General features: G+C 36.5%; 1 protein-coding gene across 2 annotated transcripts in view; it reads right to left on the reverse strand.

The window, feature by feature from the left end:
* Nucleotides 1-15077, reverse strand: part of GPC5 (glypican 5) — a 762590-nt gene that overhangs the window by 710356 nt on the left and 37157 nt on the right. For both annotated transcript variants that reach the window (XM_059144298.1, XM_059144300.1), the window contains exon 2: nt 12889-13050. In XM_059144298.1, the coding sequence (XP_059000281.1) occupies nt 12889-13050 (162 nt within the window). The remainder of the gene's footprint in view (nt 1-12888; nt 13051-15077) is intronic.

Consider the following 15077-nt stretch of genomic DNA (forward strand, 5'->3'; position numbering starts at 1 on the left):
TCAATTCTGTTACTATGCTGTAAGCTTCATTATCAATTCATGAACATGGTATATCTCTTCATTTATTTAGGTTGTTTGATTTCTTTCACCAGCATTTTCAGCATACAGATCCTGTACATTTGGGAGTAGATTTAAACCTAGATACTTCATTTTCTTTCACTTTCTTTTTTCCTAGCTATTCTTCACATACCCCACGTCTCTTAATATTTATGCAGTTAGATGGTAAGTTACACAATTATATACCCTTAAACAATCATTCTAATGTGCTAAAATGTAAACTCTTTGATTTCCCCATGTTTCAGTAAAACATATAAAATTGTTTGGTACATGTATTTTTAAGATACGTACATGGAATTGTGCTATATACAACATTCTCTTTTTTCCTTTCTTCATTTTACCTTGCTCTTAAAGTCTATCTGTGTCACCATGTATGTATCTAGTTAATTATTCTTACTGAAGCATAATGCTTTTTCCTAACCTTTCCCTCAATCACCTAGGATGTCTCAATTCCCAGCTATTACAACAAACACTTTAATTAGCATGCTTCTACATGTCCCTAAACAGCCTCTAAAAAATTTTCCAGTATATACAACCTTTAGAAGATGAGAAAGATGATAGAAAGAACATGTATCTTAACTATTGTCAAACTGCTTTCTAGAATAGTTGTGTAGACTAGTAATTGTTAAATATATTCTTAATTTGCATTCAAAACATATGATCTTATTAAAATAACAAATATACTAAATATATTGAGTAAGAGTTGCCAAATATATAGATAACTTATTTTAAACCTACTTTGAAGATGTGCAATAAAAATAAATTAAGCAGCTGGTCTAGATGATCCTAAAGTATTGTCCTGGGACTACAGCTAGAAAGTAAGCATACTAAAAACCAGATTTCTAAAATTAGAACATAAACACAGCACGTATAATTCCTTCTTGAACCAGTAGACACCTACCTCTATCCCTCTCCTGTGACACTTTTCCCAAACCATACTTTCCAGAGGCTATAAGTGCTCATCATTCTCCACTCTCTTCCCTCAGAGAAGAAACTCTCTAAGATGTTTGTAGATTAAAAAATAAATAATAATAATATTATTATTTCATATTTTCAGCAGAGGAAATACAACTGTCAGACAGTTACATAATTTTATGCAACAGTGGTTAGCAACATTTAAACCAAAATAAAATGTATCTTAATGAACAGAGGCCTTTCAAGTAGTGCAATTAGATCTTAGGCTAAGTTTTTATCATATTCTATCAACCACAAAAGCTTTCACATCACTCTGCAGGCTATGCATTTATTTATTTTCCCATGCTGTCATGAAAGGACCAATTTAAAGTTAGTGGTTCTATGTAATATCTCACAAATACATAATCTAAATCTTTGACTGTGTTAACATATGCCAATCCACCTGGCTGGCACAGCTCGCAGAGTGGCAGGGTGTGCTACTCTGGATCTCAGGGTTGTAAATTCAACCCTCACACTGGGTAGAGAAATTACTTAAAAAAAAAATAAAATCTTAAAAAAAAAAAAAAAGATATGCTAACATAAACTACAAACATCCCTGAAGGTGACCAGAATGAATCAGTGATATCAGAAATGGAAAGCCTTTTGTATGTGAAGATAGTCTCATTTGGAGGACACTTCAAAGATTAAGGCTTTCGGAGACCCCTGGGTGGCTCAGTGGGTTGAAGCCTCTGCCTTCGGCTCAGGTCATGATCCCAGGGTCCTGGGATTGAGCCCCGCATTGGGCTCTCTGCTCAGCAGGGAACCTGCTTCCCTTTCTCTCTCTGCCTGCCTCTCTGCCTACTTGTTATCTCTGTCTTTCAAATAAATAAATAAAATCTTTAAAAAAAAAAAAAAAAGATTAAGGCTTTCTTAAAGCCACTGAATAATTTGCCATGGATTCTGTCCCTTTGCATCACTCTTCTAGTCAAATCTTAGATTTCAGGGCTCACACTAGTTGCTACTGCAGTGAAAGTCAAAACATTTCAGTTTAATATGATTTAATGAAATTTGAAAATTTATTTGACTACCAGCTGAGCAGCAGGAAATCTTACTTTTAAAATGTACTATTACTATTTACCAAATAATTGTTCTCATTGCTTGTCTTTACCAATACAGAGAGCACGCTTGGCCACTACCACCAGCCCTTGCCACATGACTCTTGGCAATCCCAACAAGTGTAAGAACCTGAAGAATGATCTAGAAGTTTGGACCATTAGGCTCTTCTGCTGCCTGGCCAGTATAATAGCACTTTTGATAATGTGACAATTAACTTTAGGGTATCCCCCAATCAGACTCATCCAGAAACACTGTTAGATGATTTTTGCCCTGAAATATTTTGTTGCTCATCAAATATTAGAGAAAATGTGCAGTATGAATAAAGGAAGAAGGAAAAATTAGCATACAATGAGTGTTTATTATATACCAACCACCATGATAGGTAATTTACAGGGATTGCCTCAATCAATCCCCATGAAATGCCGTCTAGAAGATTCTATTCTCATCCCATCCGACAAGCCAAGAAATTGAGGCCCCACTAGCAGATCTTAAGACAGAATTCAAACCTAGACTCTCCAAATTTAAAACCCTTGTTTTGAAACTCTTAAGCCTATTGCCTTTCCAATCACAACAAATGTTTTCCCCCACGACCAACGTTTGTTTTATTATGGAGTATCTTCAATTTATTCCTACTTAGAAAAAAAAATGAATATGTTTCCTAAATTAACATTCAAGTCAACTTTATACCCGGAGGAGGTGAAGTCAGACAAATAGTACAAGATAACAATATCCTTTAAGGTGCAAAAGTTCAATTATCTTTGTTTATACAAAAGTTAGCCCACAGGCAGAATTACCTTGGAATAAAAGGAACACAGCATAGCTATCCAACAATTACCCTTTATTTACTATTATGACTCTCTGGATCTTGAGATGCCATTTCAAGCCCTTTGCCTTCTGCATAAAAGCTATAGCATATATATTCCATTTATTGCTAGATATATTTTATGCTAAAAGCATGGAGATATGCATGGATAATTTCCCATCATGAACAGCTACATTGAGAAATGGCTATAAAAGTTAAGTCCTCTATTTGTCTGAGGAAAGAAAGGTATCTTATTTTCTATTATATTTTACCACTTCACCAATTAAAATATTATGGATGATGGTTTAATATTTTTCATCTTAATATTCCCTTCTCCCAAGGCTATAGGAAAAAAAAAAACTCACTATTAAAAATGCTTTCATATTTCTAATAAACTATGTTTCATAATTTACAATGAATTATCACATCATTTAAAAATTTTAAATTCGGCAGTGATGCCAGTTACATAAACTGCAAACATTTCTAATTAAATAAGAAATGATATAATAAGAAACTAGAATTGAAATGATTGATAACTATTGATAGTGTTTGGTAAACAGAACTTAGTTCATTTTTGATTTATATAAAAGCGGTAAACGGCAACAACGCTATTGAAGTTATGAGAATCACTACCAGGATTTCAAAATTCAGTCCCAAGAGCCTTAAATTCATCATAGTTATTGACTAATAAAGAACTTCAGTTTCAGTTGTATGTAACCAATATCGTTGATAATTAAAACAAGCTTAAAACAAATTTCTCACATACCAACTCATGATTTTGACTATAATTACTATTCCGCAACTTTATTAAACATTGTCTTACTACATGCTCTCTCAATGCTCAAAGTTCATTTACAAATTTTAAGCAACTCAGTTTTATTTGTGTGTTATTTCTTTACAATGCCCTTTACTTTTAAATTATGCTAAATATTTATAATATGTTGTTACATAGAATCATGAGCTATTCTAGCAAAATTAATGTTATTTCCATATTTACACATATGGTATTACAGCAACAAGCTCTGCCCCTTCACAGAGCCAATTCATAGGAAGCAGTTGGAAATCCCCTAGCTCTTCCAGGCCATTGGTATTTTAACCCTGTGTCACAGAGCAGCCTCCTCCAAAATGTTTATGGCATAAATTGCGGTGATGGTTTCACAAATGTAGACTTATATCCAAACTCATCAAGTTTTACACATTAAATATGTACAGATTTTTTTGGTCGATCTTACCTCCATAAAGTGGCTTTAAAAAAACAAAACAGAAAGATGACCCTCCATCAGATAACCAATGAATGTCCAGCCATGACCACCAAAGTCCCTCTTCTACTGAGAACTATGGAAACAGATGACAGTTTCTCTCACTCCCCCTCTTCCCAGCAGACTCAGAGATTCCAAAATCCCTGTGGAAAGCATCCTCCGGCCTCAGCATCTTTCACTCACCTCCGCGACACACCAGGCACATACCCCACAGACACACCCTTGTGCAGTTTACTACAGTCAACCCCGTCCCGACCTCAGTCCCTTTCCCATCATGTCCAGGGCCCCGTGGTGAGCACACTATACCCAGAATCTGACCATTTCTCACCACCTGCACTGCCAGCACTGGGTCTAAGTCACCACCATGCCTCTTCTGGATTATTTTAATAACCTCTTCACTGGCTTCCTAGGTCCACTCTTGCCCTGGGCATATGGTCACCCACTCTGGGCTTATGTGTCCCTCAGCACCTAGACAGAAAAGTGGTTTTCAAATCAAGCCACACCTACAGCAAAGAATTCCATTTCAGAATAAAAGCCCTACATGATCTGCACCTGTGGCCCCTATGACAGGCTTTCCAACCACTTCCCCAACCCCCCAAAGCCACTGCTATTCCTCTGACATTTGAGCCCCATTCCTATAGGTTACTCCCTCTTGCTAGAATGCTTTTCTCCCAGACATCTACATATCCAACCTGTTGACTTTCCTCAAACCTTGGCTCCAACATCCACGTTTCCCTGACTATCAAAGTTGAAGACGGCAGTCCTCCAGCACTGTCCCTCCCCTGTCCTCTGCTCTTATGCTGCATTTTCCCAAGCACTTAATTCATCCCAACATATTTCTACCTCTATTATATTTGTTTATTTTATACTTTCTCTGACTGAAATGCTCACAGTGAGGATAGGGACTTCTGTTTCGATCCCTGAAGGACAGTAGACACTTAAAACCACACTGGTACGTGGAGGTGGCCCCATGAGTGTTTGCAGGATGGATGAATAAATCCCCTGCGGCCTGTGCTCAACCATGGATCCCCACTACTCATGCCTTTTCCAGGCAAGGCAAAAATCAAGACAGGGCTAGAAATGCAAACAGCGGTACCCACACGCAATCTGGCTTCACTATTAATTAGTTGTCTCCACTGTCCCCCCTCTAAGGGGACTTCAGCTCCTTTCCTTCCCCATTCCCCAGCACACCTCCTTCGGAGCTGCTCCACCACCCGCACGCTCCCCACCCCAGCTGCCCTCAGCCCTACAGCCGACCCTGAGCACTTTTCTATTGAGGGCGATCATCCCCCCAGAATTGGGTCTCTAACAATGAGGCAGACGGAGAACAATTACATCTCAATACAGTTGAGAAAAAAGGAATTTTTAGGGGCAACCTGGGTAGCCCAGTCAGTTAAGTGTCTGCCTTTGGTTTGGGTCATGATCCTGGGGTGTTGGGATCAAGTCCCCCGTTTGGCTCTCTGCTCAGCGGGGCGTCTGCTCCTCCCTCTGCCCCTGCCCCTCCCCCTCACTGCTGCTTGCTCTCTCTCTCTCTCAAAATAAATAAAATCTTAAAAAGAAAAGATTTTTTAAATAGAAAAGTCCTCAGTTTAAATTCACCCTCAGACCCATGTGACGGTTATTTAATATTTTCATGCTCATATAATGAAGAAAAGGAACTAAAAGATACATTATGTTACTGCTCAAGAGGAGAGAGTCAAGGACATGGGAGGTACAAGGGCCAGAGATGGTGGGAAGATGGTAGCTTCCGACTGATGACGGAGACAAAGCTGAAAGAAACACCTGAATCCACAGAAATCAATGTTCAATTTGTTATTATTTATAATTTTTAGATTTTATCTTCTTCGCTACCATCTCATAAAATTGATATTATAAAAGACCGTAAGTTAATATGTCCACAGGTATGTGTGTAAGTATGGAGGTGGTAATTAAAATTTTTTTCTTCATATTGAATTAATATGATATGAATGAACCAGAAGCAAATGAAAAGATTAGGAGAACAGAGGCAGGAGCAAGCCTGTGACCGCAAGCCATGCAAATGTGCAGAAAACTTGTGGAGAGCTTGAACGTCAAGAGAATATGGAAAAACATTTGAATTATTTTAGCTAGAACTTGAAGATGTGGTCATCAAAATTGCAATCTGTAAGTTTAAAAAAAAAAAAAACTTTTTTAAACACCTAAAAAGAAACGTCTTTGGGGTGCCTGGGAGGCTCAGTGGATTAAGCACTGACTTTGCCTCGGGGTATGATTCTGGGGTCCTGGGATAGAACCCCATGTTGGGCTTTGCGCTCAGCGGGGAGTTCGCTTCTCGCTCTCCCTCTGCCCCTCCCCACCCCTGCTTGTGCTCTCTCTCTCTCTCTCTCTCTCTCTCTCAAATAAGTAAAATTCTTTTTTGTACCTAAAAACAAAACCTCTTAAATACATAAAAAAACCACTGACAATGGGGTATATAACATATACCCTCAAAGTGTGTATACAGGTCCATGGGACACAGTCATAAGGCAAAATAAAGAATGTAAAAAAATTTAAAAAGCAAAAAGACATTCAAATGCCTTAATGAGTTCAGCAAATCTTCCAAAATTCTGACAATATTAATTGTTGGGAAGGACGTAGCACAACAACAAAGTACAGCAAGGGGATGCGGGTGTTTGAAAGGGTTCAGCACCTTAGAAGAGCAATTCTGCAGCATGCCGTGAAGCCGGCAGTGCGCATGCCCGGGAAGCCCCAGTCTTGCTGTCTGCATATGAACCCCAGGGGAGCACGCTCCCACAGAGGCTTGAAGACATATGATCACTAAAGCATGAGAAGTACAAAAATACTGTGGAAATGACTGAGATGACCACCAAAAGGAGAATACACAAATGTCCTAGAAATGTACCTATAAAAAGGAATTTTATAAATCACTTTACCTGGACAAGTAAGAGAGAGGGAGAAGGACGCATTCCAAAAACATCGCTGGTTGTAACTTCCCACACGTCCTGTCCTTTACTCAACACGGAGGTAGCTTTTAAGAAACCAACCTTGTGATCCCTTATGCAAAAGTAAGATTGAACAAATATGAAGATAACAAAATGATAAAGAATCTGACAAAATGTTAACTCACCTTCAAGAAAATAAATGTGCATTTCTCACATTGAAAAGATTTAACTGAAAATGTGTTTAATATAAAATCAAGAAAGAATTGTTTCACCTACTATGAACAGGTTACTCTACTTTCTAGGTGAGATCACCATGGCAATAGGTGATATCATCATAACCTATTGTCAGAATTGAAACAACTGGAAGTTTACTTCTTAAAATTTAGAAAATAAATTGTGCAAAGTAAACCTGATCTTAGATCTATTCTTAATATTATTTCCACTATCGATAATGTTGCATGCCAAGCAAGTGTATTTCCAGCTGAGAAGTAACTTAAGCTCTTGCAACTTTTATCGAGAATATAGGGAAATTACCCATTTTCAGAATTAACAGCAGCCTGCTGACACAGATTCAAAGGAAATAATTTTTTTAACATTTCAGAGATAAAGGACAGTTGGATAAAGACCAGTTGCCTCGATAGCTGCTTTATTAGATAACGCGCTAAACTACGCACGGCCTGAAACTGATGGGGGAAAACAGCGCAATCACGTTCCTGATGCTATTGACAGAGACACCATCATGTGCCCCTTGCTAATTCATAAAAGCAACAACCAGATGTTGGCATATGAGAAGTCAGAAGGAATCGATGCAAATAAAACAGGTTGAAGGTCTGGACACTTACGACCCAAGCACCTGGCAGCGCGAGCACCTAGTAGGTGTTCCACAGTGAGAGTAAATCATCAAGAAGGGAATACAGGAGAGAAAGGAATAAGGGAGGGAGTCTGTGATTTTTACCTCAGAACCATCTTTCTGCGAAGCACTGTTCATTCATTCATTCATGCACTTCAGTTCAGATGCTAGAAAAGGAGAAATACAAGCCTTCTCCACGTTGCCAGCCCACGGCTACCTGTCCTCTTGCACCTGAACTTTTGATCAGGTAATTCTCAGTGCTAAAAACAGTATTCCTCCTTTATCCTTCCACATAATGCTCTTCTAAGGAATAATTTTAAACATTATCCAGCTTTGTCAGAGCATAGCTGAAATGACTAAGATTCATGGATTTCATGCTTAATAACATTTATGTAAATCTCTTTACTCTCCTAATGTTCCTATGTATTCCAATATTCACTATATCTTTGTGCCTTTGACTATAGATATAGGAGCCTTTGACTTTATGTTAGGTTTACAGAAGCTACGCACTAGCTACACACTTCACAATAGATAGCATCTGTTAGTGTAAGGAGGAAAATCCATTAATTACATTCTCATTCTGAATTCACCTACTTTTTAAAATAAGATATTTAATTTTGAACATATGCCTATATTTCATTAAAAATAGGAATGCATTTTTTATTAAATTCCTAAATCTCACATCTCAACCCATGAGGACAAGCTTGCCAATCTTTCAAGTACTTACAATTGAGAAATGAAAATTTAATCAGCCAAGAGAATGAAATCAGAAATAAAAATGCTAAATCTTTCTTGTTCTACCATTGATCACTCGGTTTTTGTAATAATGTACACTTCTTAAATGCCATATATAAAACTGGAAACCTCCAGAATAAAGACTTAGTATCTACCATATATTTCAGAAATACATAAGATAATGGAAGATAAGAGAAATACAGAAAGTTACATCTCAAAGCAAAGAGGTAGCTTTTTAATCTTACCTTCCCGAAGTTTCAACAAAACCCAAATTTCCAACAGAGTTCTCCCAAATATCCCATCTTTTTTAAATTTTTTCTTTCCTTTTAATTTTTGAAAATGATGCTGAAAATTGTGTTTAGGAGTTTTCAATTTAAAAAAATTAACCTGCATCATCTTATTTGAATGGAGATTAAAAAACCAACAAATTTGAAAACTGCGTAAGGGTTGCTTTTTTACAGTAATGACAAATTCTCTGTCATCTGCCTCTGTTTCTTCATGAATCACACCATACTTTAGTATATAAATAAATAAAACATTATGAAACATATTTCCAAAATATGTTTAAAGTCAGCAAGCCCACACTCACAGTGAAAGAGCTGAAGGGAAGCAAACTCTTTTGTATTATTATCTCAGGCTGTTCTGCTTTATTCATGAGCATTATTAAGCCCCGACAATAAAGAACGGTTATTGTCTGCACTGTGACAAAGCCAGCGTTCCTCTTTGCAAACAGCACCGTGTATTTATGAAGAGTAACAGGCACAAAGATATCAGCTTGTGTCTTTTAGCTTATAAAATGTTCTATCCAGTATAAATGACTACACTTGGGATATAGTGAAGCCCCTGGTCATAATTATGGACCCCTCCAAAAACAGACTTTTGTTTTGGTGTATGTTTATTTTAAGGAAATCTGACTGAGACAAACACTAATAAATTCCATAAAAGGAAAATAGAAGAGTTGTCCGTCTAGGCTGATTTCGACTCTCCTGGTATATACCTGCCAGGGCTGAATTCCAGAGCTGAATGTGGACTGTATATGAGATAACCTTACGTCTTCCAGGACCAGTTACCAGCACTGTTTCCTCCCTGCCTTTAACAGTTCCTGCATCTCACAGTGATATGGGTGCCCACTAAATCCACAGACCCAAGTGATCATTCCCATCGGCCACTTCCAAGGGGTTGCTTCAAAAACATGCTTTCATGGGATTCTATGAAAGCCACGAGAGAAGGAATCATACTACATCTAGACAGCTACCTGGTCTAAAGTCTTTTATAACCCAGAATACCAGTTAAAGAATACAGGTTAACACTGTTGGAGCAGAGGACATAAGTGAAATATTTAAAAGTCAAAATATCAAAACGTAGCAAATCTACTTACATCATATGAGAAATGAACTGATTTCCCCATTAAATATTTCTCAAACAGGCAGTTTCCCAATGAAACATGCTGTCTTCTTTCTTAGAAAAATAAAGACTTTGAATTGTTTTCAGATATTCTGATGGCAAAGAAACTAGATGGTAGGCATTTTAATTATTGATGAAGTTGCCTGCTCAATTAAGTTAAAGTAAATGTGATTTCTAAAATTGCTTTCACCATATATATTTAAGCTTGTTTTTATGCACATAAGCCTAAAGCTTCTTACCCTATTTATTAAATTAAAAGTAGGTATTCTTGGGGTGCCTGGGTGGCTCAGTGGGTTAAGCCGCTGCCTTCAGCTCAGGTGGTGATCTCAGGGTCCTGGGATCAAGTCCCGCATCGGACTCTGCTCAGCAGGGAGCCTGCTTCCTCCTCTCTCTCTGCCTGCCTCTCTGCCTGCTTGTGATCTCTCTGTGTCAAATAAATAAATAAAATCTTTAAAAAAAAAAAAAGTAGGTATTCTTCTTATAAGAGAATGTGTTCCAGTAAAGTTAGCCTTTAGGCAAATTTATTTTAAATTTATATTGTCATGATTCTTAAATATAATTTGACACTTCATAAAGGGACAAAACAACAATCTATTATAAGTCATATTTAAGAAAATTCCTAGCATTTTCATTTCTTATGATTAATATTTAAGTAAACAGCAAAACTCAACCTACTGAATTAACACAATGTATAAAAGAGAAAAATTTTTAATGTATATAAAATTACCTGACACTCTGGCAGCTAGAGACAATGCCACATATTTCTACCACTTAGTTGTCGCCATACTTTTAGCAATATCACCAAAATTTTTCAGCAGTCTGAACCCATCTTAACAATTCACAGACCTGTACCCCTGGGGATAAAAATATATGTTTATAAAAAATAAAAAATTAAAAACTCAAAAAAAAAAAATAAAAATAAAAAATAAAAATCTGAAAAAAAAAAAAAAAAAATCTAAATAATTCAGGTTTTGTATTTTCCCAATCATTTGAACTTAATGTATATGTATTCTTATTCTCTTTCTCTCTCTCTCTCCTTCCCTCTCTCTATATATATGTATATACATACGTACACACACATATATATGTATTTTTTCTTTTTTTTTTTTAAGTAGGCTCCACACCCACCAACCCACCATGGGACTTGAATTCACAACCCTAAGATCAAGAGTTGCATGCTCTACAAACTAAGCCAGGCAAGCACTCCATAATATACTCTATGTCTCTACCTTTATCAAGTTATCCAGCAAAGCATGAAAGGTTACAGTATCTTTGAAGACAGTGGAAAATGTTCAGCTAACATTCACTGAATGCCCATACATTAGCAACTGATGACACTTTCTTTCACTTACGTGGTTAATACTGCGATCCGAAAAAGTTGGCTTCTTTGATCATGATCTTCTTCAGCCATATATTCTTACTTAAAGGGATTTCATTTTGACAAAGTTGAGAAATTATAAGGAAGCTTTCCTATTCAAAAATCTTTAATGAATCTCAAACTCCAGTTGATGCTTTAAAAGTCTCCTTCTGTGTTTAAGTCCAGCTCACCTTTTCAAGCATATGAATCTCCACCATACTCCCCATCCCTGTTCTAGCCAAACTGGTTTATTCACACTCCCTTATCTTTACAATATATTATCCATATTGTGCATGTTGTCATTTTCAAGAGACAAAATCATCATATCGCTGTGTGTGTGTAGTTAAAGTCTTCTGGTTCTGGTTCAGCCAGTTGAAATCATAATTTTTTCCTTAAAAAGTCTTATCAACAATTTAATATGAATATATCCCGTAACAGAAATAAGATTGTTTCTAAGACAGTTAAAAAAAAATCACTAAAATAATATTTTAAACTCTGACAAGTCAGTTTCCACAAAAAAATCAATTCATCATGAACTACATTTCATCTCAACTTAAATTTTATCCTGATTTATTGTATTTATTTTATTTAATGAGCATAGTTTTAAAAATTAATCAGCTTTGTGCTTTAGTTATGCATGTAAACAAAGCACAAATTATTTAAATAGATTGACATTAATACACTTAAGGAAAAGGAATACTAACAGAAGTTATATTTTGCTTTGAACAAAAGCAATAAATTTGCCTAAAAAATAGTGTATTCTAGATATTTTCATTCTAATCATATACAGAAAAGCTAATCTTTTATAAAAGGAAAAATAAATTAAGCTATTTTATTGTAGTAATAAAGAATTTTATAGAGATGATGACTAAAATAAGAAAAAATCATCTATTTTCCAATATGCCTCATAATTTTTTAACCCATTAATATTATTTCTGAACATACTATTTAAGTCTGAGTTCTGGTCTTAGCTGATCCTTAAATATCCAATTAATATTTCCTATTTTACTATTTATCAGACTTATCTGCACTTTGAAATATCATACTGGTGTTCGTATGAAAACCACATGAGGTAGCAGGGGTAAAATTAGAAAAATATTTCTTCAGATCATCTTTTTAAAAACAAATCTATAATTACCCAGCTAAAAACAATGAGATTTTATGTTATAGAATACTTTACTAAAATCTAATAATTATGTCCATCCTTATTGTAGTAAAACCATAGATCAGAATACTGGGGGCCCTGGAAGGACCCTATAAGAGCATATATTTTCAAGAACCATTTCACTAACATAATGGTTTCCTAAGTCCAACTCAGTATTTATGCCCCACGATGACCTCGGAAACAAGTTCTGAGGGTTAGAAGAAGCTAAAACTTCATTTTACACCAGAATAATGGCATCCAAAGACAAGTAAATGCAGCCAAGTTTCCCAGTATAATAAGAGGAAAACTGCATAACAAGTCTTCTTACTTTCAGAAATAAAGATACATTTACCTTGAAAAGCCGCAGCATTTCGCGATATTAGAAACTTCAATGTCGAGCTGGATGTTTGAAGCACTTGCTGCATATCTTGGCGAGCTGCAATCTGGTATCTCTCCTCCATCTTCCTAGTGCAACACGTGGGTTTTTTGGATATGCAAACCTGAAGATCTGGTCCTGAAACAGATACAGTATTTTTCAAAATAATTACTTATTCATTTAAAAATGATTACATGCTACATGTCAGGCATTAATAATCAGTACTGTATATAAGGGGTTCACATTCTATGTGAGAAACTTATTTACCAGAGCACTTTCTATTAAAAATACATATATGAAAAAATATATATATATGTATTGTCCATTAACACATTTACATTTTATTTACATGAAACAAAATATCCTAAACCACTAACCCTTTGCTCAACTATTTTATTAACATATTGATCAAATATTAAGTATGTCTACCCAATTAACTAATTACTATTAACTAACAAATAGACTAGTAATAGAAAACAAATTATTATATAAATAGAGCTAAATCAGGAAACTTTTATTTTTGCTTATTTTGTTAATTCAGCCAAAAGTATTCGATCTACATATGTTACACAAAAGTATATTGGCTAAAACAATTATATTTCCTGAGGGGGGAAAAAAAATCAAATCTTGTACATCAAAGAAAGATGAAGACCCTTCACCTGATTTCTCAGCTCCGCATAACGCTCATGCTCCTTGTGGTGTAAGCGATTTTCCGCACTAACAATGTGATGGGGAAATCCCGATCCTCATGGGCCAAACCCACCATTGCAATTCTACTCATTACCTAGCTTGCTAGAGACAATTCCTACCATTTAAAGTACTTTTTTTTTTTAAGATTTTATTTCTTTATTTCAGTGAGAGAGAGAGGGAGAGCACATGAGCAGGAAGAAGGGCAAAAGGAGAGGGGGAAGCAGGCTCCCTGCTGAGGAGCCTGACGCGGGACTTGATCCCAAGACCCTGGAATCGTGACCTGAGCCACAGGCAGCCACTTAACTGACTGAGCCACCCAGGCACCCCTTAAAAGTACTTTTTAGTTTTACAACCATATTCAGAAAAGTTCTGGGGAGAGGCATATTACATGAAATGTGAGGTGTTGTAGTTAGAAAAAAATGCTAATATGATCAACAACTCTCATCCTAGATGAGCTAAAACCTCACTTTATACCAGAATAATATACAAATAGAAAAAAAGTAAACCCAGCCAAGTTTATCATCCAATGATAAAAGGTAAATTACAGAGTAAGACAGCGCAGGCACCTTTATACACAGTGGGGTTGCTAGAGAATGGAGAATTCAAGGGGCACGGCGTGGACGGTGCCCGTCAAGGATAACATCATGGCATGAGCCCCAGGACACCCCAAGGCTACTCAGCTTTTTTGAAAAGGTCAGGACAATTTTATTTACATGTCCTAATTGCATATATTATTTCCTTGTTGTAGGGTAGGAAATGGAGTTGTGCCCTTATTGATGTCTGGGGAGTTTCACAGCACGACTGTTAGCTCTTCACTGACCAAGAGGAGATCAGCAAACACAGAATATCCATGTATGTGTGCACATACACGTGCACGTACACACACACTGTCAAACTCCCCCCGTGTCACGCAGAGTCGACCTCGGGCCTCGAATTTCCAAAAGTTTGTTCTGGGTGAGATCAAAACACGTGAAATCAGTGAGTTTCCTGCCAACATAGGACACCAAAATTTCTAATGAGTTTGGCTTTGGCTTAAGTTAGACAAGTAACAAATGACAGCATTTGAGCATTTCACAAAGGCGATGAGGCATAAAATATTTATGTGTGTCACAGTAGGTAATATTTTGGCAATTGTTTTTCATTTATCTTGCCTAAAGTTATACAAAAGCAAATTCTGCTTCAAATAGTAAAGCTGATTGAAAGAAAACAAAGCTATCTTCTTAGCCTTATTCCTAAGTGGAAAAAATGAGGAATTAAGCATTCAGAGAAGAACAATAATAGAGATTGGAAGAAAGAATCAGCAAATAAACATTAATGTATATAACATATTTAGTCTGCAAAGGACTGCTAAGGAACAAAACTAATAATAGAAGAACAACAACCGGGGCACCTGGGTGGCTCAGCCCAGTAATGGCTGACTCTTGATCTCGGCTCAGGTCATAATCTCAGGGTGGCGAGATGGAGCCCACTGGTGG

This window comes from Mustela lutreola, chromosome 13 (assembly GCF_030435805.1).
Source record: "Mustela lutreola isolate mMusLut2 chromosome 13, mMusLut2.pri, whole genome shotgun sequence".
Classification (NCBI taxonomy): domain Eukaryota; kingdom Metazoa; phylum Chordata; class Mammalia; order Carnivora; family Mustelidae; genus Mustela; species Mustela lutreola.